The sequence below is a fragment of the Copidosoma floridanum genome, unplaced genomic scaffold (assembly GCF_036245765.1).
Source record: "Copidosoma floridanum isolate Cflo_tuat_1 unplaced genomic scaffold, Cflo_Japanese_pri ptg000031l, whole genome shotgun sequence".
In the NCBI taxonomy this organism is placed as follows: Eukaryota; Metazoa; Arthropoda; class Insecta; order Hymenoptera; family Encyrtidae; genus Copidosoma; species Copidosoma floridanum.
In genome coordinates this window covers 5752514-5773859 of record NW_028321908.1, presented here as the reverse complement: position 1 = coordinate 5773859, position 21346 = coordinate 5752514, and the positions used below count along the sequence as shown (strand labels likewise).

Sequence of the window (21346 nt, the reverse complement as noted above, 5' to 3'; positions counted from 1 at the left end):
TAAAGATTTTTTTCTTGGGCGCTCTTGTAATTATTTGATAATTGAGTATTCAATAGTAGCCAGTAAGTAACGCGGGTCATTAGGTGATAGGCGCTTGTATTATTTATTAATAATTATTTATTTAAAAGAGCGGCCAGTAAGCGCCCTGGGTTATTAGGTAATAGGAGCTTGTGTTATTAATAATTATTTATTTAACAGAGTGGCCAGTAAGCGCCCCGGGTTTTTGGATGATAGGCGCTTGTGTCATTAATAATTGTTCATTGAAAAGAGCGGCCAGTAAGCGCCCTGGGTTATTAGGTGATAGGCGCTTGTGTTATTTATGAATAATTATTTATTTAACAGAGTTGCCAGTAAGCGACCTAGGTAATCAGATCATAAGCGCTTGTGTTATTCATTAATAATTATTTATTTAAAAGAGCGGCTAGTAAGCGCCCTGGGTCATCAGGTGATAGGCGCTTGTGTTATTAATGATTATTTATTTAACTGAGTTGCCAGTAAGCGCCCCGGGTTATTAGGTGCTAGGTGCTTGTGTTATTTATTAATAATTATTTATTTAACAGAGTTGCCAGTAAGCGCCCTGGGTCATCAGGTGATAGGCGCTTGTGTTATTTACTAATAATTATTTATGTAACAGAGTTGCCAGTAAGTGTCCTGGATCATCAGAAAAAAGGTGCTTGACATATTTATGAATAATTATTTATTAACTAGATTTGCAATTAGTGCCCTAGGTAATACGGTGATAGGCGCTTGTGTTATTAATTAATAATTATTTATTTAACAGAGTTGCCAGTAAGTGCTCCGTGTCATTAGGTGAAGGATGCTTGTGTTATTGGACCTTATTTGAATCTTGCGCGTCACCTTCGGTACTATTTTTTTTTTGATCTTGTGATTTCCCACGTCAGAGAGGTTGGGTCCTAGAGAATTCCTAAATCTGGCCGGAACTATATTCCATCGCTGGGATTACCGAAAAAACTGCTCACTTCAGCGAGATATCGAATGCCCTGATCAGACCCTCTGGAGCCATAACCATATAACTTTTTTTAGCTTTGCGGGCCTATGTTATACCATAGGCCGATGTACAGAAAAGTAGTTATATGGTACGGCCCCAGGGGCTCTATCACGATTTTCGATATCTCACAAAAGTCAGTATTTTTTTCGATAATTCTTACACTGCGCATGCGCACAATCATAATTTTATGTAAATTATCAAAAAAAATACTGACTTTTGCAAGATATGAAAGGTCGTGATAGAGTCCCAAGGAAAAACAATGAGAAAAATTTTTTACTTATGTTTTCGAGATATTGAGCTCGAAGGTCGAAGAAATCATATTTTGCATAAACACAATATTAGGGTTGTTTTTTGTTAATTTGATAGTAACACGGAATATAGACGCTTAATGCTTATGTAAAAAGTGTTGAAGATTATTTTGGGTACCATACAAAACAGTAGTTCTGTTACTCAGCTACGTGGCCACAGAGACATAAAAAAAGACTGCTCGTTTTTATGTATGGTGCTGAAGCACAAGTAGAAAGAGACACAACATCGAACGCATGTATCTAACTCTCTCACACCTTGCCAACGGTAGGGTGGTTGCATCAGACTTGTGAAGTTGGCGCCCGTAAATATTAAATATCAATATTTTGCACCCATTCAGGGCTTAAACGATTCCTCCTTACTTGCAGATTTATCCTCCACTTGAATTTTTATTTGCGGATCAATAGTTTGCGAGATATTTGCAAAATAAAAAGTCGAAAATGGGCGCGGCGCTGAAGTATAAAAAACTTTGTTGTAAGTGCTAAATTGGGTTAAAATCCAATTCTACCTGTACGATTCGATTCCTCCTCATTTGCGGATTACGTAGGTATATAAATTAATGTAATTAAATGTCACAAAGTTTGTAAATAATGAATTTAATTATAGAGTGAGAAAATCTAGTAACTTTTGTCTAGTGACTTTTGGTCCAGTGCACCGTTCCTGTTGTTCGGTACATGTCGTTTCCTCCGTACAGCGGGTTCTACCAAATATTTATTAGAATAGAAAACTTTAGTAGGTATTAATCTATTAATTATTAGCTATAAGTTATTCAGCTTTTGGGTCAATCCACACACACATACATTGCATACTTCAAACTAAAGGAAAAATTTATTTGTCAATAGGCACAGATTTTTCATCTTAAGAATCTAATATCTGGAATCTATTGTGGCAAACACTGTGGACTGATATTTATTCATTACGCGCAAAATTTTAATATTTGTTGTTATTCAAGAAACAAATAACAACACAACTAAAAAGTAGCCTTACAGCTACAATCATTACAAGACAAGCCACAGCTAAGCACACGAGTAATAATTTTGTTTGGGCAAGTTTTAGAAAACAGCTCAAGCATTTAAATTTCGCGCTTAAATGATTAATCAGGCGAATTGAAGATCAAGTTACCGACCAGTGGAAACGGATAAAAGTGACACAGGCTGTGTTCGCCTAAGGCTCTATTATTAAGTCTGTTAAGGTCACGTGATCATTTATCATAAGTGCGAGGGAGACAGCATGATGTCACCGTCTCACTCGCACTTATCATTAATGATCACGTGACCTTAACAGACTACAAATGGAGCCTATATAAACGCAGCCCCAGTAATAAATTTACAAGTACTTAATTTAAAAAAATGTTTATTAAATGGGCTTACACTACATTGCATAGTCATCGAAAAATGTGTGTGTGTGTGTGTGTGTATTGATCCAAAAGCTGAACAACTTATAACTAATAATTAATATATTAATACCTACTAAAGTTTTCTATTCTGGGGCCGTACCATATAACTATTTTTCTGTACATCGGCCTATGTTATAATATAGGCCCGCGAAGCTAAAAAAAGTTGTATGGTACGGCTCCAGATAAATATTTTGTAGAACCCGCGGTACGGAGTCAACGACATGTACCGAACAACAGGAACGGAGCACTGGACCAAAAGTCACTAGACAAAAGTTACTAGATTCTCTCACTCTATAATTAAATTCATTATTTACAAACTTTGTGACATTTAATTACATTAATTTATATACCTCCGTAATCCGCAAATGAGGAGGAATCGAATCGTACAGGTAGAATTGGATTTTAACCCAATTTAGCACTTACAACAAAGTTTTTTATACTTCAGCGCCGCGCCCATTTTCGACTTTTTATTTTGCAAATATCTCGCAAACTATTGATCCGCAAATAAAAATTCAAGTGGAGGATAAATCCGCAAGTAAGGAGGAATCGTTTAAGCCCTGAATGGGTGCAAAATATTAATATTTAATATTTACGGGCGCCAACTTCACAAGTCTGCTCCACTGGCAATTTCTAGCCCTAAGTAACCGTGGTCTAAGCTCTCTATGGGTCCAAGCATAGACATATAAGAAACATAGACTGCTCGTTCTTAAGTATGGCGCTAAAGCACAAGTAGAAAGAGACACAATATCGAGCGTGTATATTTGTCTCTCTTGCACGTTGCTAAAGGTGAAAGTGTGCGAGAGAGACAGATTGACAGATACCCACGTTCGATGTTCTGTCTCTTCTTACTTGTGCTTTAGCGTCGTACTAAAGAACGAGCAGTCTAAATTTTTTATATGTCTATAGGTCTCAGCGCAAGAACGTCAACTATAAACATATAAGAAATAGACTGCTTGTTCTTATGTACGGCGCTGGAGCACAAGTAGACGGAGACACAACATTGAACGTGGACATCTGTCTCTCTTGCACTCTGCCAAAGGTGAAATTGTGCGAAAGAGATAGATACCCACGTTCGATGTTGTGTATGGATGTGTTGTGTATATGTTTGTGTTCCTTTCTGTTATCGCATTTGCGTGCTAAGTAGTGACCTGTGGTTAAAGGCCTACGCAGTCAAATTGACATAAGGTGCACAGTGCACAGTGCACAAGAATAACATTGGTTGGTATATCTATATATATAAAAACGTAAAGCACAACGCGCTTTGCATTGTGTATATAGGTATACCAACCACTGTTATTCTTGTGCACTGTTCACTGTGCACCTTATGTCAATTTGACTGCGTAGGCCTTTAATTAATGTAGTTGTGAGGTTATGTATCTTTGGACATATTAACAAAAAATTTATACTATACATAAATAATGATTCACAGTATTTACGTCATCAACAGTTCCGGGTATGTTTTTTGGACCTTAAATTAAACAAAATAGATATTCTACGTTTATTTATATTTAATTTCCATCAGGGATGTTTTTTTGGAAAAGCACTGGAAAAGTGCAGTAGCACGTTCACTATGTGACTATTTTTTCGATCAACAACACAAAGTCTTGTTTTCTGAAGATACTCCTCCAGTTATTGCAACTCCTCATCATTACTTGATAAGTATTTACCGATGCAACATGTTTTTTGTAGCAGTTTGCTCCACAGAGGGTATCTAAAATTAAATCCTCAGTTCAATGTAAATTTTTGTATTTGTTGAATATTGCATATTTGTTTTAGTTCCACCATTATTCGTAATTGAATTTTTACATTGTATTGTCAATACATTTGATGATTATTTCAATGAATGCTCGGAAACAGTGATAAAAGACAATTATGTAGTTATTTACGAACTATTAGATGAAATGCTGGATAATGGTTTTCCATTTGCAACAGAATCCAACATTTTACAGGAATTAATTAAGCCACCAAATATATTAAGAACAATAGCCAATACAGTGACTGGGAAATCTAAGTGAGCTAACACCTTAAAATACTGCAAATTATATTGTTAAAAGTTTGTAGTAATAGATGGAATTTTTATTTCAGTGTGAGTTCAATTTTACCCATTGGCCAATTATCTAATGTTCCATGGCGTCGCATGGGAGTGAAATATACTAATAATGAAGCATATTTTGATATTATTGAAGAAGTAGATGCAATTATAGATAAAACTGGGGCAGTCGTTTTCGCTGAAATTCAAGGATGTGTAAGTTTAATTCTAATTCGAAATTGTGTTTGCCTACTGCCGTGATAAAAATACTAGTAGTACAATCCATAGTCTTCTCAAGTCCATTAATCGTTTTTGAAAAATTTTGTGGAGCCTACAATTATCCTCACTAGACAAGGCGGTGGATGTGCAGTTTAGAACACCCTTTGAGAAGTTAGCTACAGGTGTCACAAGGTTTTCGACACAGTGTAACGCAGGAAATTCAAAATTATAGACGCAGTAAATTTATTTATTGTGAATAGATTTGTTTATTTTATGTACAGCGCGACCGAGCGAGCGAAGCTTGCGAGGGTGCAAATAATTTCATTCCAGCTTAGAAATTCAAATTTATCGCGTACAATTTTAAATATTCCGCGCAACGCTATGTTGGCAACACTGCGGCAACTATAGCTAAGGGTGCCTGTACATAGGCGTCTTAGGCTGCGGGCACATGGAACCGCGTAAAGCGTATCGCGTATTGCGCAAAAGTATGGAAGGTTAGGTATACGCCAGTTTGGGATAACGAAAAGGCGTAAAACCCGAAGTTTTCAAGTATTTGTAATTTGTCTTCATACTCGTTTTTTAAATTTTTTTTTGAGAGCCGTAAATGCATTTTATACAGCTCAATAACACGTCTCACATTTTCTTTGCGATATTAAGTCATTGCATAGACATTAGTCGTATAGGCTTTCCACAATTTGCCCAAAATTCTTACGATATGGTTTTTTATCCAAGTTAAAAGTCCAATTCATTACACAATTGACACTTTAATTGCTATCGTTGAAATTTAGCTGCTGACTGTATTCACAGATTGTGTATTTTATTTACGCTTACACGAAAAAATTCGTCATTGTGCACATGGGAGTAAAAATACGCGCGTAACTTTATTTTTTGCATTAGTGCAAGCGAAACAGCATGTGCAAAGCCAACGAAATACTGCCTTTGATTGGTTTAAAAACACTTACGCGCGAATTTTACACTCCCATGTGCACGATGACGAATTTTTTCGCGTAAACCGTACCTTACCTAACTTTCCCTGATCCTATAATTTCACGCGATACGCGATACGCTTTACGCTTTACGTGGTTCCGTGTATCTGATTCCTTACAGTCTTAAGCCTGTAAGCCACACCTATGGCGAGTGATTTAATTCAAAGTGATGTTAAATGAATACTGATATAATTTGTTTTAAACAAGGAAAGAGACACTTTATTCATAATAAAACTATGTAACGTGATTACATTATAAGGTTAGAACATCGTTAAGGCATCAAATAAAAAATTTCTACAATTCACGTTAAAATGATAATTTTGTCAACATAACCTCTCTTTTTAATGACTAAGCGTTAACATAATTTTTTTATTTTTGGTGGCTCAATATCTTTTCAATATTACAATGCAATCATGTAACATAGTTTTGTTATGAACAGATGCCTATTATCTTGTTTAAGGAGGCTCAACACTCTATATGTAGTCAACAACATACACAGGTATAGTCATGGCTATATCCATATATATTATTACTTCCACTGCAGAGCAGAACAAAAGCTTCGTCTGCTTCATGTGGTGGTTGATGTTTACGTAGATATAACCTTTTATTGTACATAAGGATAGTTAATATCAGTCGCCAAACAATGTCCACAAAGTGTCTATTATAAGTTAATAAATACTTTAAATAAAAGTTTACGCATTACGCATAACTATTTGTATTCTTCATCATATGGTTTTTTTATCAAACTGCACTACTTTGTTCCGAAGTAAAGAAATATATTTATTCAATTCAATCATAATAAATTTTTGAATACATTTCTGCTTGGCGCGTTTTTTGCAGACGACATTCGAACCACCATTTTTTTAATCGTGTCTATTAGTGTACTTGAGAAGGAAATATCTCAATAAACTCTGAAGCAAACTATATATTTCTTATGTTTAATTGAAAGAGTGATAGTTAAACTACATGTCTCTAGTTTTTTGTTCATGCAGGAATTGATTTGAGAGTTATGATGAGATTTCCGGTGAAAAAAGTGCCGTCTCCATAAGAGGCTCTGATAAGACGCTCACTTGTAACGCATTTTACAAAAAATTTTCTGGAGCAACCTATGCTGAAATTTTGCACAGAGGTAAAAAAACATACTCATTGACCGTGGATTTCAATTTCATCCATATTACAAGTACTTCGGTAGGTGTGTTGAGCCTCCTTAAAACAAATTATATCAATATTCAGTTAACTTATGCGATCTTATGCGACATTTAAAAAAAATCAATATTACTCCAAATTGCGAAGCCCACATCTGGCTCGCCGTTGCAACCACCCTGAGTGTCTCGTCCCATCAGTGAAAATATCAGTCGCACCACGCTCCATCAGCAGCTTATTGAAAGTGGCCCGCGGCGCCAGGGTTCTTTGATTTTTTGGGTATGTATTAGATTAAATGACAAGGCCATTATGATGCCGCTGCCATGGTAACAATAAAAAATGAGTGACTTGGTGAAGTTAGAGCTATAGATTGGATTTTCAGAGTTTTTTTGTACGCGTTCAAAAGAGTTAATGATTGAGTCACTGTTAAATACAGGGTGTCTGAGAATGTATAGGAAACATAAAAATTTGAATCTACATTTTCATTCAATGTTAGAGAATTTTAGCTCCCCGTCATGAGAATAACAATATGTGGGTTGGCCGTTATTCAGGAGAAAAAACTTGTCAAAGTCTAAGTTATCATAAACAGTATGGCCGTTCTGGCAAAATTTATCGCTGCCCTAGAGAGCGTGGTGCGCATTTAAGTCCCCCCACCAATAGAAAGTTGTCGTCATTGCCAATCTCCTCGGTTAGTGTGGAGAATTCAGATTGGGTCAAATTATTGTTATTCTTTTACGACCTACATAACAAGCCGTTATTACGAGGTCTCCTCCACCGGTGCCGACCAAGATTGAGTTGACTTCTAGACTTTCGTACATGACGTTCAAGTTTACGGTCTTTAATGTTAGGCCTTTCCTCACGTAGAACGCAATCCCGCTTTCTTTCTCGTCCGTTAGCCTGTCGTACCTAACAGTGTCAAAATTTTACAATTTAAATTATTCTTTTTGAGCCATAATTGTGTGAGTAAGTCTAATTTATTACCAATGCTTGTAGCATTCCATTATAAAATTTTGAGCTCATTATTGCTATATGAGCTATTCTTACCTGAAAAAAGGTGACGAAATTCTATGTGGTATTACTTCTGTAATAATTTCAGGGAAACCATGTGACTTTACATATGGTTTTACGTATGGTATTACATAAGATTTTTAGCTTGGTGATGCCGTACGTAATTCCATATAGAAAAACACATGGAATTACAATTTGGAAAAATAAAAAAATTTTATCATCTAGAAATAACTGTAAAATACCATAATGCGTCATTTGCTGTGAACATTCAATGTTACCATCCGAATGAAAACTCCAAACCAAGGAGATTCAAGTAATATTTCTGAAGAAAAGAAAAATGGAAAAATTAAATTTTTTTTATATAGAAGCGCAATCAGCTGAACTCCCTTGTTTTGGAGTTATCATTTACATGATAATATAATCTGTTAACTGCAAATAACTTATTCCGGTATTTCGCAGTTATTTCCAGATGACAAAAATTTTTTCTTTTTCCAATTAGTAATTCCATGTGTTTTTCCATATGGAATTACATATGACATCACCAAACTGAAATCCCTTATGTAATGCTACATGTAAAACCATATGTAATGCCATATGGCTTTCCTGAAGGTGTTGCAAAAGTAATTTCACAGAGAATTCCGTCATTATCATAGGCCACCAGAACATTAATTATATATTACGCTTTGTATACCATTCAGTTGGAGTCGATGCTCTTGTGGGCTTCTTCACAATTGATGCATTTAAGTACTGAGCCTTTACAGCCCTGATTTTTGAGCTTTTTTTGTCTACACATTATGCACAGCGCCTTATTTCTGCATCTTGCAGCTATGTGTCCGATATCACAGCAGTTTTAGCACTGAATAGGGCGGGAAACATAGGGTTCCACCTTTTCAATGGTATAGCACGCTGTGACCTCATGAGGAAGGGTCTGATCTTCGAAGGTCAGCAGCACGGTCTCATAGAAAATCCATTTGTCATCATCGTTCTTTGGTGTTCTTTTTTTCCTGTTCAGTCTTTGGGCATCAATGATTTTAGCGTTTGTACTGTCAATCATAGCTATGATTTGCGCCGGTGTTAACAACACATCAATATTAAGTACCCCTTTTATAAGGCCTTTCCTAACCTGTCTAAAGAGGGGGACGTCCCTCCTTTCAGAAATCAGGTGATTCCTTATGCCAAAATCTCATCTGTCCAGATTTTCAATTTTTTATGAATTTTTTAGTAGTTGCAATTGTTCCATGCGCATTTTAAAAATTTTCAAACTTTGATAATTATTTCTTTTTCTTTTTAATTTAGATTTTAAATTAAAAAATTTAAATTTAGAATATAACTTTATTTTACAATAAAAAATAATAAAAATTTATAACTTATCACTGCTATGAAGTTTTACTGGAAGCACTTAATATATTATAAGTGTTATAACAGTCTCAAATTTAAACTTTATGCTTTGTTATTAAATTTGGTCAGTTTTCATTTAATTTTTTTTTACACACAATTAATAGTAATAAAGTTAATGAAGTAATTGCCGCTTGGAATCTACTACAAAGCCTATTGTGCTAAATAAAATGCCGTCGGTTTTGTAGTGAATTATACTGATTAACTCAGTTATTACGATATAAAGTCCAAAAGTTTTTAATGAATTAACCAAATAACTCAGTGTTCAAGAAGCCTTTCAATTTAAAATAATCACATTTTTAACTAAAAAGCAAAAGCCTCTAGGTAATTTAGAGATCCAGAGGCCGTCTGCAGTTTTCAGTAAATAATTGTATTACTTAATACATTAGCACCTTGAATCAAATAATTCAGTCTTTCGAAGGCTTTTTAAATAAATGCAGCGGCGTAGCGTTGGCTATGGGCGCCCGGGGCGGAACCATAATTTGCCGCCCTTGTAATGACATTAAAATTTTATTATTATTATTGTTATTATTATTATTTTTATTTCTATTATTATTATTAGTAATACTATTATTATTATTATTAATATTATTGTTATATTATTTTATTATTATAACAATATAATATATTATCAGTGATAAAAGTAAAATCATTTTTAATAAACTTAGTAGGAATAATATATTATTATATAAATGCAAATATAATACAGTAATATTTTCTGATTCATAAATAATAATAGAAATCATGTCTAAGTCTAAGTCTACAGATGTAAATCTATAATATACAAAAACGATATTAACGTAATCGACTACAATTTAACTTTTTGGGCCTTACACGCAGCAAAATCATTTATAACTTGGTCAAAATAACATTTATCGGTAAAACTTTGTTCGATTGACGAAATGGCCAAATCACTTAAAGACGTTCGGTAGAGATAGCGGGGGAGAACTACTTGCGGGGCAAGGAGGAAGTAGTGATGAGTGAAGACTTGGCATCGCTGCGCGGGTCTCCAATGTATGAGTGTTCATGTACACACATACATACACACATCAGGTGGTGTGCACTCTGCAGTGTCTGCACTGTCTGCTGCGTCGGTTACGGCAGCGTACGTGTATATTTGTAATATATTTGTGCTAAAGGTGTAAGCATTTGATTTTTATTCATTATAACAATGTATTAAACATGAATAAATGATTAAAAAGACTTGTGACAGATATATGTACATACAATTATATCCGTAGCTAATATAAATCAAATTCTATAATTTTTTTGTGACTTGAAAAGTCTCATTGAAAGTGATATGTTAAATAATGAGGATATACTCTAGTTTCTGCAATTACTACAAGCATGTGATTTTGTTATCTTGTGTAAAAAAATTTTATTGTATAAAAATTACAAATTGAAAATTTTATTAATAAAAATAAATATGTGTTATTATAATACATTGTTTTGTTATGGGTACGGGTGGAACCTATGTTCAAATACTTACACACATACATAAGCTTATGTTTTATACAGAAATACATAAATATCTACCATAATATTCAAATATTGACTGATTTACGTCCTGGAACATTTTGAATTTCCCGCTTCTTGCGACGTTGCCGTTGCGTTTTTGTCAAACTGTCATTTAATTTTTTTATTCATAAACTAATCAGACGATCGTCGCGAAACTTTGTGTACATATAGTTAATAACATTATCTGTGGCATATAAAAAAATTGGAGACATTTAACACGCCAATTTTTTTTAAACTGAGTTTTTATAAGTTTTCTCATAAGCGACCGTGTTAAAATGACTGAACTTTGAAACTCAATATCTCGAGAACGAAACAGACGAACCTCTTGAAATTTTAATAGCTTCATTGTAACAACAATAAAAACGTTTGGTTGAAATTTCAAAAAGATTCATTACAGGGTTCTATCTCTACCGAACGTCCTTAATCGCGTGGAACCCATGGTAGACCTCAAATAATTTTTTATTAACTTTAGCTTTAAGAAGCTACGTTCACATGCAGCAACACTGATTGCTATAGTCAAAAAAATTCGAAACATAATTACAACGTTGGAAACACAAATACCATAACTATGCTCCTGAACAAATTCTAGCAGCTTAAGTGGTCCTTTCATGATGGTGTCTTGATCTTTCAGGTCAGCTATAGTAACGAAATTACGTAACCGTTCTTTCTCAATTTCAAACTCTTTGACATCGATGTCATCTAGCTCCTCTTCTGATTAAAGCCATGAATAGTATTAAACCCAGATTTATCATTCACAGTCACTCCAAACAATCGACAGCAAGTGCCAAACAATGCTTTTTTAAAAGGAGAATAAGCCATCCACGTTCTTAAAATTTTTTCGCCATTTGGCATAATTATGAAAAACCAGTCGTGGCTTAATTTTCTAACAACTCCCTTGGGTCTCTTGGTAGAATCTCTTGGCCCTGGACGAATCACTTCAGCGAATTCGCAGTCAAGGTGCTGCACTGTTCGATAACCTCGAGTCACAACGAGAATTCGAAAATTATCTGGGACCGGGACAGGCTAAGTTCCAATATCATTGCAATCGCTGATAGATTCAGATGCACCCGTAGACTCTGTGGAATCAACTAAAACTATGCCTTCAACAGTATTAATTTCTTCGGGGCTTTCAACTTCTTCCGTCGGTTCCAGTTTTTTACCAACTATAACTGGTTTATTAGCCAAAACTTCAAAATCAACTCGATCGCTACTACAAAACTGAACAGATTTTTGACTTGAGGTGATACTATTTTCTGTACCACATTCTGACACATTTTTTGCCAATGAATTCAAAACATTTAAGTATTGCTCCTGTATTCTTCATACATTCTTTTTCTCTGGCCTTTTTTGCTTCCTATAAAAATCACCACATTCTTTTTGCCTCTTCATTATCTGAAAGTAATTAAAACGACACCAAATCAAGCTATTTGTTCATTTTAAGCTTATTTACAAATTTTATAACGAAGAGGCTGTGCTAAAATTCATAATAGAGTTCCTATTGCGTAAAATGATGAACTGTAATCCACAAATCGTAACGTAACAATAGACTATGTATAAACATGCCAGTAATACAAATGTAAACAAAAACAAGGGTACTTTATATACACAAATAAAATCTTGCAGGTAAATCAGAAATAAGCTTTGTTTGTACTCAGCACTTAGCTTTCTCGTGCACGTTTACTACCTTTCTTCAAAACCGTATTATTCCTCATTATCGCGTTGAATCAAGTTCGATCGTAGTCTCAGTTTAATTATACGTAAATACGTCAACTGTAATATAAACAAAGAAATTTTGATACGATACCTGATTTGAAAGGATTGCTTGAAAGTTCGGATTCACTAACAAAAGTAAATAGAGGCTGGCTGAATTTTCTAGCACACTTAAGTATACCGCTTCTTTTATGACTTTTTTAGCTCCGCTGCTCAGGGTTCATTCATACTTTTTCTCACAGTGCAGTAGCTTTTTTTAAATATTCGATTATTTTCCGAGTGTCTCGAATCTTTCAATAGCACAATAGTTTCGCTATAACTATAAATAAAACTCTTTTCTTGTTCGATCCACGCAACACCTTAGAGCATATACTCGCTATAACATATACCAGACAATACAGATCGTGCAATACGCAGCACAAATAAGTCCAGACTCCAGTAAGCACAGAGTAAGCATAGGTATGTAGAAGAAGTGTAACAGAGAGAGCCACAAGTAAATTAAAGGCTTTTATATCTCTTGTATTGGCGGTTTATTCAAAAGTATTTTGTCTCAGTGAAGGCATACGCTTGAATATATAATTAAATATACAGAATGATTAAATAATGTAAATATATATTTTTTCACCAATTATAAAATAAAAAACGTACCGTCCTCTCAGTGGTGCTGCCAGGGGCGGTCCGCACTCCCCCCTCCCGTCGTTATGCCACTGATAAAACTTATTTGTCTCCATTTTTTACAACTGGTAGACTTCGATAGAAGTCTCCACCTGAAATTATTATTTTATCTCTAAAAGGCTTTTGTCATCAGACAAATATTTAAAGTTCTGTCAACTATTTCTAATCCTTTTCTTGGTATCATAAAAGCTTTGTTCCAAATAATTCTACTCAACCATCCATGAAAAAAATTTTTTTTTAATTTTATTATTTCTTGAAAAATCAGACTTCGATCATTACTTAATTTTGAAAACATTTTATACAGTTTATGTTTCAAAAATACAATTCCATTTTTATCGCATCGAAATTTATTTTTTATCGATTCTGTTGGTTCTGGTGAACTAAAATTTAGACAAAACATGTTTTCAGACATAAGAATTTCGTTTGAACGTAAAAGAGCTTTATTTTTCCATCTTTGTAATCTTTTATAGAAATTCTACATATTAAAAAAATTTTTCAGGTTTCACAAGCTATGCAAAAAACTTGTGAAGTTGAAAAGGTAGCATAACGTTGCATGTTTCTTCAAAAATTGTATCTATTCAAGAATCATGTTCTATTCATTCTATAGAAATAGCTGTCTCTTTAAAAGTATTGTACATGATATTTTCAACAAATTTTAAATCTGCAAAATATGTTTAAATTGCTACTTTATTCAAGATCAATTAAAAAAAAATCTCTCTTGATCTTTTGGAGAAACCACGTTTAATCTAGCAATTCTTATATTTTTACTTGAATGTTCTCATTTGTTCCATTTTTTATTGTATTATCAAATGTATAATATTCAGTAATATTAACGTATTTGATTGATTTTGACGTCTTATTAATTTTGTTCACTTCAAACCATGTTGTTAAAGAGATTTTATAATTTTGAAGTAATTTTTGAATTTTACTGTCTTCAAAAACAATTTTTTGTTAATCCTCTAAGTAGATAAGTAAATACAATACTAGATGACTTCTACCGCAGAAAGAAAATTCTTGAATTCTCCATGCTGCTTCTATCGGGCTTAAATAACGACAATCCACAAAGTGTGACAGTACGTAAAGTATTTTTGCTCGAGTATAATTTTCACTTTTAATTTAATTTTCTTTTTGTATTTTGCAATGAGCTTTATCACTTCCTTTATAAAGGTAATCAAATATATATTTAATACTTTATATCGATGTGCGAAGTTCAACGTTTATGCGGCAGTTGTATTTTCTCAACAAGAATTTATTGTACGGGACGACCATGAAATAATAAACAGAAATTTTGTCAAGACTTTTTTTATTTTATATGTATACTTCTCATCAGAATTATATCTTCTTACTAATATATAAAGCAAAGTCGCTAAAACTGTTGTAATTGCTAACCGCGAAAACTACTGAACCTATTTTGCTAAAATTTTGCATACTGATTCTTCATGATTCCGAGATGGTTTTCGCATAGTTTTTTTTTCAAAAAAGTTAATAACAATAGCGATAAATAAGCTCAAAGTTTTGCTAAAATAAGCTAGCTTTGCGCTTTAGTTCAGTAGGATCCGCTAGGTCGCGTCGAGGTAAATTTGAAGCTACCCGCAATCAAAGATAGTAAAGAGTGATTATAACATGCCCCATCGAGTTAACGATTATCATATTCGATCATCGGCACTACACCATGAACAGAGTAATCCGTCGTGCAGCTGGGCATTCCGGCTACCGATGCCACTCTTCTTTCATGGGCAATCGGAATGAATCGGGTTTAATCCCGGATCCCCAAAATAAACGAATGCCACGGAAAAACAGGCGTTCGGAACGTCAACGTCTCCGGTGGAATACAAGGAAACGTTTCTAGCCAGAGCACAACCTGCTCCAGCACTTCAGAGCTTTGTGGCCGTTCAACCATCCGACCTGGTGCCGTCAGAGAATTTTCTACTTTAAATGCGAGCCGGGGAAGACAGCCCTGCAGAGAACCGGCAGCCACACCGGCCTCCTTAGTGGTCGTCCCAACGGCATACCTATAGAGAAGGTATTTTCTAGGCCCACTTTCTTGACTAACGATGAACGGTTGGTTAACCGGGGAGCGACCTGAAGACGAGATATTCTTTCGTTAGCACCGTACCTCTCTCCTTTACGGTCTCCGTACACAGAGACTCTAATGATGAAATAAAGCTACCCGCAGCTGGCTCTCCATCATCAAGAAAAATAATAAGGAATAGCTGCAAGTTTTACCACTGGCCCTTTTCAGGGCCATTATAAGTATTTACGTTCCCTACTTAACCATCAATCTCGTCGGTTCTTTTAAGGATCACTTGAGTTTAAATTACCTTGCCAACAAATACATTTTTACTACGATTTTTGGAGACGTTTTGTCAACTAAAAGACTACGTAAAACCGGCCACTATTAAACCAAGTCAGGCATTAACTGGCAGACGTAACTAGTAGAGTTGTTCGTCGCAAGGCTGGGAACCCTGGTGCCTGATGACCCTATATTATACTCTCGACTTAAAACATTCAACCAGGAATCACCAATCCTCTCCAAGGACTGCGCTGGGAGAACCTAACAGCTATGAAGAAAAAGTAATAAATGTGAGCCAACGGGACAGTTTTTAACAGGCAAGCATCATGAACCAACCTCTTCACCTTAGATCACCAAAACAACTGAGTCTGCAAATAAAGAATATGCTTTAGACACCAACGTCTTCGACGTTATACCAGGAGACGTTGGGAAAGAGCTCTACAACTATCTCCAAAGCTTCAAAAGTTGTAGTTTTGTTCCTGATCAGTGTAGTGCTGCGATAACAGGCCAGAGAAGATCACCCTGAGGTATTGGCCAGGTGCATGTCATGCAGTACCACTCTTGGTGTTCAAATCATGGAACCGTGGGTACCCACATTATACGTCAACAGCATACACCGATGCACACTTTTAGTAATAATCAATGAATTAGTATAAAATTAGTATATTTATTCATCTGATAATGGATGTTATCACAAAAAGAGGCTTAAAGAATATCGCACTCGATATGTTTTAACTCTGAAGCCTTAAAAAGAGTTAACACTTGGTTGAAAGTAGTCATGTATGCGATGTTACAGAATTTCAAAGTGATGGAGTTAGCAGTTTGACAAGTGCCGTCTTAATGAGGCAGACCTTGGTAACTTCAGCTCCCTACAAAGTTAACCTGCATGTACGTTTTATTCAGATTATTTTGAAGATTTTATAAGTTGCAATGCACTTGATTTATTTACAGTTAGATAATCATAAAAATTTATGTAATTTTACTCCATCTGTCTTTGTGCTACTAGTACACTGAACAACACAGCACTTTCTTATACCCATATTTCATAAACGTTTAAATAATAGAAATCACAATGATCATGTCTTATTTCACGTACTTACATTTCTTTTTGCCGTCTACTTCTGAGAGTGTGCTCTTGATCGTATACTAACGAGGCTTTATTAATATATTGTTACATTTTACAACCGTTCTTGGCACCACATAGTTCATTTTTTTACATTTCTGTAACGACAATTTCATAATACTGATACTATTCATGCATACGTGATGATAACATCTGTAAATTTGACGAAATACTGTTATTTTTTCCTTAAGAAAAAATGACAGTAATTTGGTACCCCAGGTTTCCTGTTTTCTCCACTATGTACGCTGGCGTTGACTCGTCTATCCCCTCCCATCACTTGCACCTGGCCAATAGAGGCAATCACGTTTGCTGAAAACTTCAGTCAAGAAAGAGTTTACTTAAGAAGCTCACTGGTCCTTTTTAGGGTTATCGGACGTCGAACTACTTTGCCAACAAATAAATTCGAAATTAACAAAGTTGACAGAAAATAGCCTTTAGGGGCCACAAAAGTCTTAAGCATGCCAAAAGTCACAAGAAGTTGAATTGGAAGGAAAACTCTAAATGCATCTAATGAATACAATTTTAGGCGTCAAGAAAATGACGAAAGAATTTATTAAGTGAGAGATCATTTTTTCACTACAACCCTTGAATCTTCTTTTGAATCTTCCAGATTTTAAATCTGGAATCCAGATTAAATAGGTAGAATTTGTATTTTTTTGCGATAAAAAACGTAGAGATTAAGCTCCAGAACTTTCTTGCTCTGCTGGTTTAAAGTTGTAAGATAAGAAAAAAAAAATTTTTCAATAATATATTTTTCGTGAGCTTTGAATCTTTACAGCTCTAAAAAATGGCCCAGTTCATAGAGTATACGGGAGAAACTGCAAATCAATGGCATTTTAAGGCCAATGATTATTTCATGGTATAAGAAATGCACGGTACTTTTCAGCATAATTATTTTTTTTTGACTTTTTACAGCTTTTTACTGGACCAAATAAACTGTATGCAGTTATGCGAACAAATATGTTTTTAATAAGAAGATTTTTGTTTTCAGGAGTGTCAGAAATAGATGAAAATTTTTAACTGAAAACGTTTCACATTACATGTAACACACTATCGTGTTCTATTTAGTGAGTCTCGGGTGAAGCCGAGACGAGGGGGGGGGCCGCTAGTCTTCTATATTTAGCATATTTATTTTCTTAAAATTTTGTAGTAAATGAAAAAGGCTTTGAAAAATGCTTGTTACAACTTCTATAATTCTTATTATAACATGGACTATGCTTATTATGTGGTCCACGAAGCATATGTTTTATAACCAATTTTTAAAGCTTTTTGTCATCAGTTGGGATTTTAGCAAAAATATTATTTTTTTTATCTTTTGTTATTAATTAGTTGTTTGAATGTAATGTAATAAGAATATGTTCATGAGTTAATCCTCGTTTTTTTAGTCAATGGTACAGATGTGTGCAATAACTTTACTAAAAATATCTTTTTTAATAATATCGTCTTAATAGATTGTAATTTGGTTTGAAATAATCTTACTGTTTGGGGTATTATTGGGCATTGTGTCTTTTGGAAATTCTTTTAAAACTTGTTTAAACTCTTTTCATTTTGGATTACAAGTAATGGTTGGAAATAAATTTAGTCTTTTATGTTTTCTTATGATTGACATAGCATCTTGATTATATTGTTGCATGTATTTTAGTCTCCCAATTCATGTTCACGATAAAATATAAAGATCATCTACTCCACTATTTTCAAAGTTTTTGGAAATAATAGACGCACTATTCATTACATGATCTAATCCAATAAACCTTGATAACACTTCATTAAAGATATTAGATTGTTTCTTGAAAAATTCATTCTGTTACTTTCCGCTATTACATAGAGAGGAAAAAAAAAATTGTTAAGTTAGTGTGTTACTATATAACAATGGATTAAAGTTCTGTGATTTTGATCTCTAAGACAGTCTATAAAAATAATGCTGTAAAAGTGATAGCGTTTTGGATTAATTTGTTAGATTCTTACGATAACTAGTGCTCCAGCCAAAGTCCCCTACAGGAAATCTTATTGGAAATACTATAGGATCCATAGATTGAGGAACCTTGTTCAACTGCGTTTTTGTGAGGATGGGGTTTCTGGTAAAGTTTTTGGATGTACACAAAAATCAAATTTTTTGATTGTACCAGAATTAGAAAAAATAATGGTACCGCATTCTGGTGCGTAAGGTCTATTGCATCGATGCTTTTGCTTATCATTTTTTTGGAATAAGTACATTCTGTAGTTTAGTAAATTTTGAATATTAGTTATTTGATGTAAATGTTTATAATTATTGGCAAATGCATAATATCAGTTAGTATTTCTACATGTGATCTTACGTTTAGTTATATAAATGAATAAATTATTTACTATTTGTATGTATTTAGTCCATCTATTTGCCTCCAAGGTGGTGTGGAAAATGAATACTTACAAGTAAATATTAAAGTATATATATTATAAGGTCGGTGGAGGTCAGTGAGGTATCTTGGTCAAAAGGAATAAAAGTCAGAATAACGAAAACAATGTTTGTATACATTATGTTATAAACATGTATAAGTAAGGGCTTTGCTCCTTGCGCACTCCGTTTGCCAACCCCCGAAAATAAATATTTTAATTATCACTTTCGATTCAGGAAAGTTCTATTTCACTGATTCTTAAGGCTAGTTGGTTTTTTGTAATACTATAAAAAGTTGCTCCATAGCAAAAATATAAAAACATTCTACATAAAAATCCCGTTAATAATTGAACCTTGTATGTATATACGTATAATTAATTGTATAGTGTTGAAAAAAAACAAAGTTCCTCCACTGCCCTTACAATCTTTTCTACAAATATGAGTAAAATTTTTTTTGATTTCTCTATTATTTTTTGTTTTTTTTTTTACTAGGTTACCACGATAGCCTATGGGTCTAGTCACTGGGGCCATCCACTAACCACATATGTGTGGGGGTGTGTTGCCGTACCCATTTCCAAACTCTTAATTGATATCATACCTAATCACAACCATGGGTACAGTGGAACTATCTCCGGTGAAATACCTTGCCAGTTGAACTAACATTTTCTGCACCAATGGTTCATTGGGTACACTTGCCACTATGTTGCCCTTCTCCGGAGAAGCCTCTATTTTTTAGGATGCCCACTCCTTGCCGGTTTAGCTAGTATTCTCTGCTGAAGTATCGGATCCAGGCTAGTTAGCATCCTAGGAGAAGTCTTATGTTTCAGAGACCACTCCTCGCCAGTAAGGCTGTCGATCCCTGCATGGTACATCGCGTCTACTAATTCCTACCTATAGCCGTAACACTGTGTCGCATTCACCCAGGCCTGAAGACCTGTGGGTCAAGAAAAAAATCCTGAATTCACTCTGAAGGAAAATTCCACGGAAAAACCCGTTTCAAAACAGCCGGGGTTGCATAGAAACTTTTTCCAGTGACAACAGCTTTTGAAAAAATCTGCACTTACTGAGGATCGAATCCACGGCCCCTAGAATTACGTTGTATCAGTAACTAGCACGCTTACCATCTAGCTAACGCCGCTCCTTCTGTACTCACCGAGAATCGAACCAATGTTATTTTTCCATTATTATATCCTATTAAATATTAGGTCGAGCCCCCAGTGCCCCCACCAAATTTTCTTTGCCATCACATCGCTGCTCTCGAACGATTTTTTTTCTCTTCACAGACCTTCCAATTTCTACAGACTCTCCTTTTTTTAATCAAATATAACTATACAATAAGACTCTTACTAATTAACCTAGCGACAAAGCGCAAGTCAAACATTAGGCAGACCTACATGATATCATAAAAGAAGCAGCTACACAGTCTGTACAACACTATACAAATCAAACAACGTCTACATTTACACAATCGAGACATTCACCGTTACGACAGACTTGCGGAGAGGCTACACTGCATCAAACACAAAAGCAAATCTCGGTAGTTCAAGGCGAACAAGTAATCGGCAACGATAGCGTTACTCGCAATACAAGCCACGACAATAATTATTGTTAACAAAATACTAAAGCACAACCTCATCGTGCAGAAGAGTTCGAGTCAGGTTGGGCAAATAAAAATCACTTAAACGTCCAAGACCAATCTACAGTACCCCTGCATTACACAGGAAATTTTAATTACGAACGCTTAATTCAGAACACGTTATCGTCACTTAGTCACTTAGCAACAAACGTGCCAATATTTGACGGCAATTCCGTTAAGTTACCTCTATTCGAACAAATGGTAAAATTGGTGTCATGGACTGTAGGCTCTTATTACAAAAAGTTTTTTACAGGTTCGCTGGCAAATAAATTTAAAGACAAGGCAGTCGAATTCATATCACGCCTAGCACAGTTCTCTTCCATTGACAAATTTTTAGTAGAACTGAAAAATAGATACAGCAGCATCGGTAGCGTCGATACTTTATTAGCGAAATTAAAAGTTACCAAACAATACAGAGGTGAACTAGTAGAAGATTACAGCAGCTGCATGCAGAAAACGTACGATAGAATAATAACCCTTATTATTTTATTTCCTTTATTATTGAATCTGTACTTAAGGAAAAATACTG

General features: G+C 34.7%; 1 protein-coding gene across 3 annotated transcripts in view; it reads left to right on the top strand.

Moving 5' to 3' along the window:
• The first annotated feature begins 4039 nt into the window (after positions 1 to 4039).
• The window catches only part of carmine (AP-3 complex subunit carmine), a 278243-nt gene continuing 260936 nt past the window's right edge, over positions 4040 to 21346 (top strand). For 2 of the 3 annotated variants that reach the window (XM_089597243.1, XM_089597245.1), the window contains exons 1-4: positions 4040 to 4164; positions 4234 to 4418; positions 4488 to 4722; positions 4797 to 4956. In XM_089597243.1, the coding sequence (XP_089453369.1) occupies positions 4130 to 4164; positions 4234 to 4418; positions 4488 to 4722; positions 4797 to 4956 (615 nt within the window). In that variant the 5' untranslated portion in view covers positions 4040 to 4129. The remainder of the gene's footprint in view (positions 4165 to 4233; positions 4419 to 4487; positions 4723 to 4796; positions 4957 to 21346) is intronic. The other variant, XM_089597244.1, reaches the window with a different exon arrangement.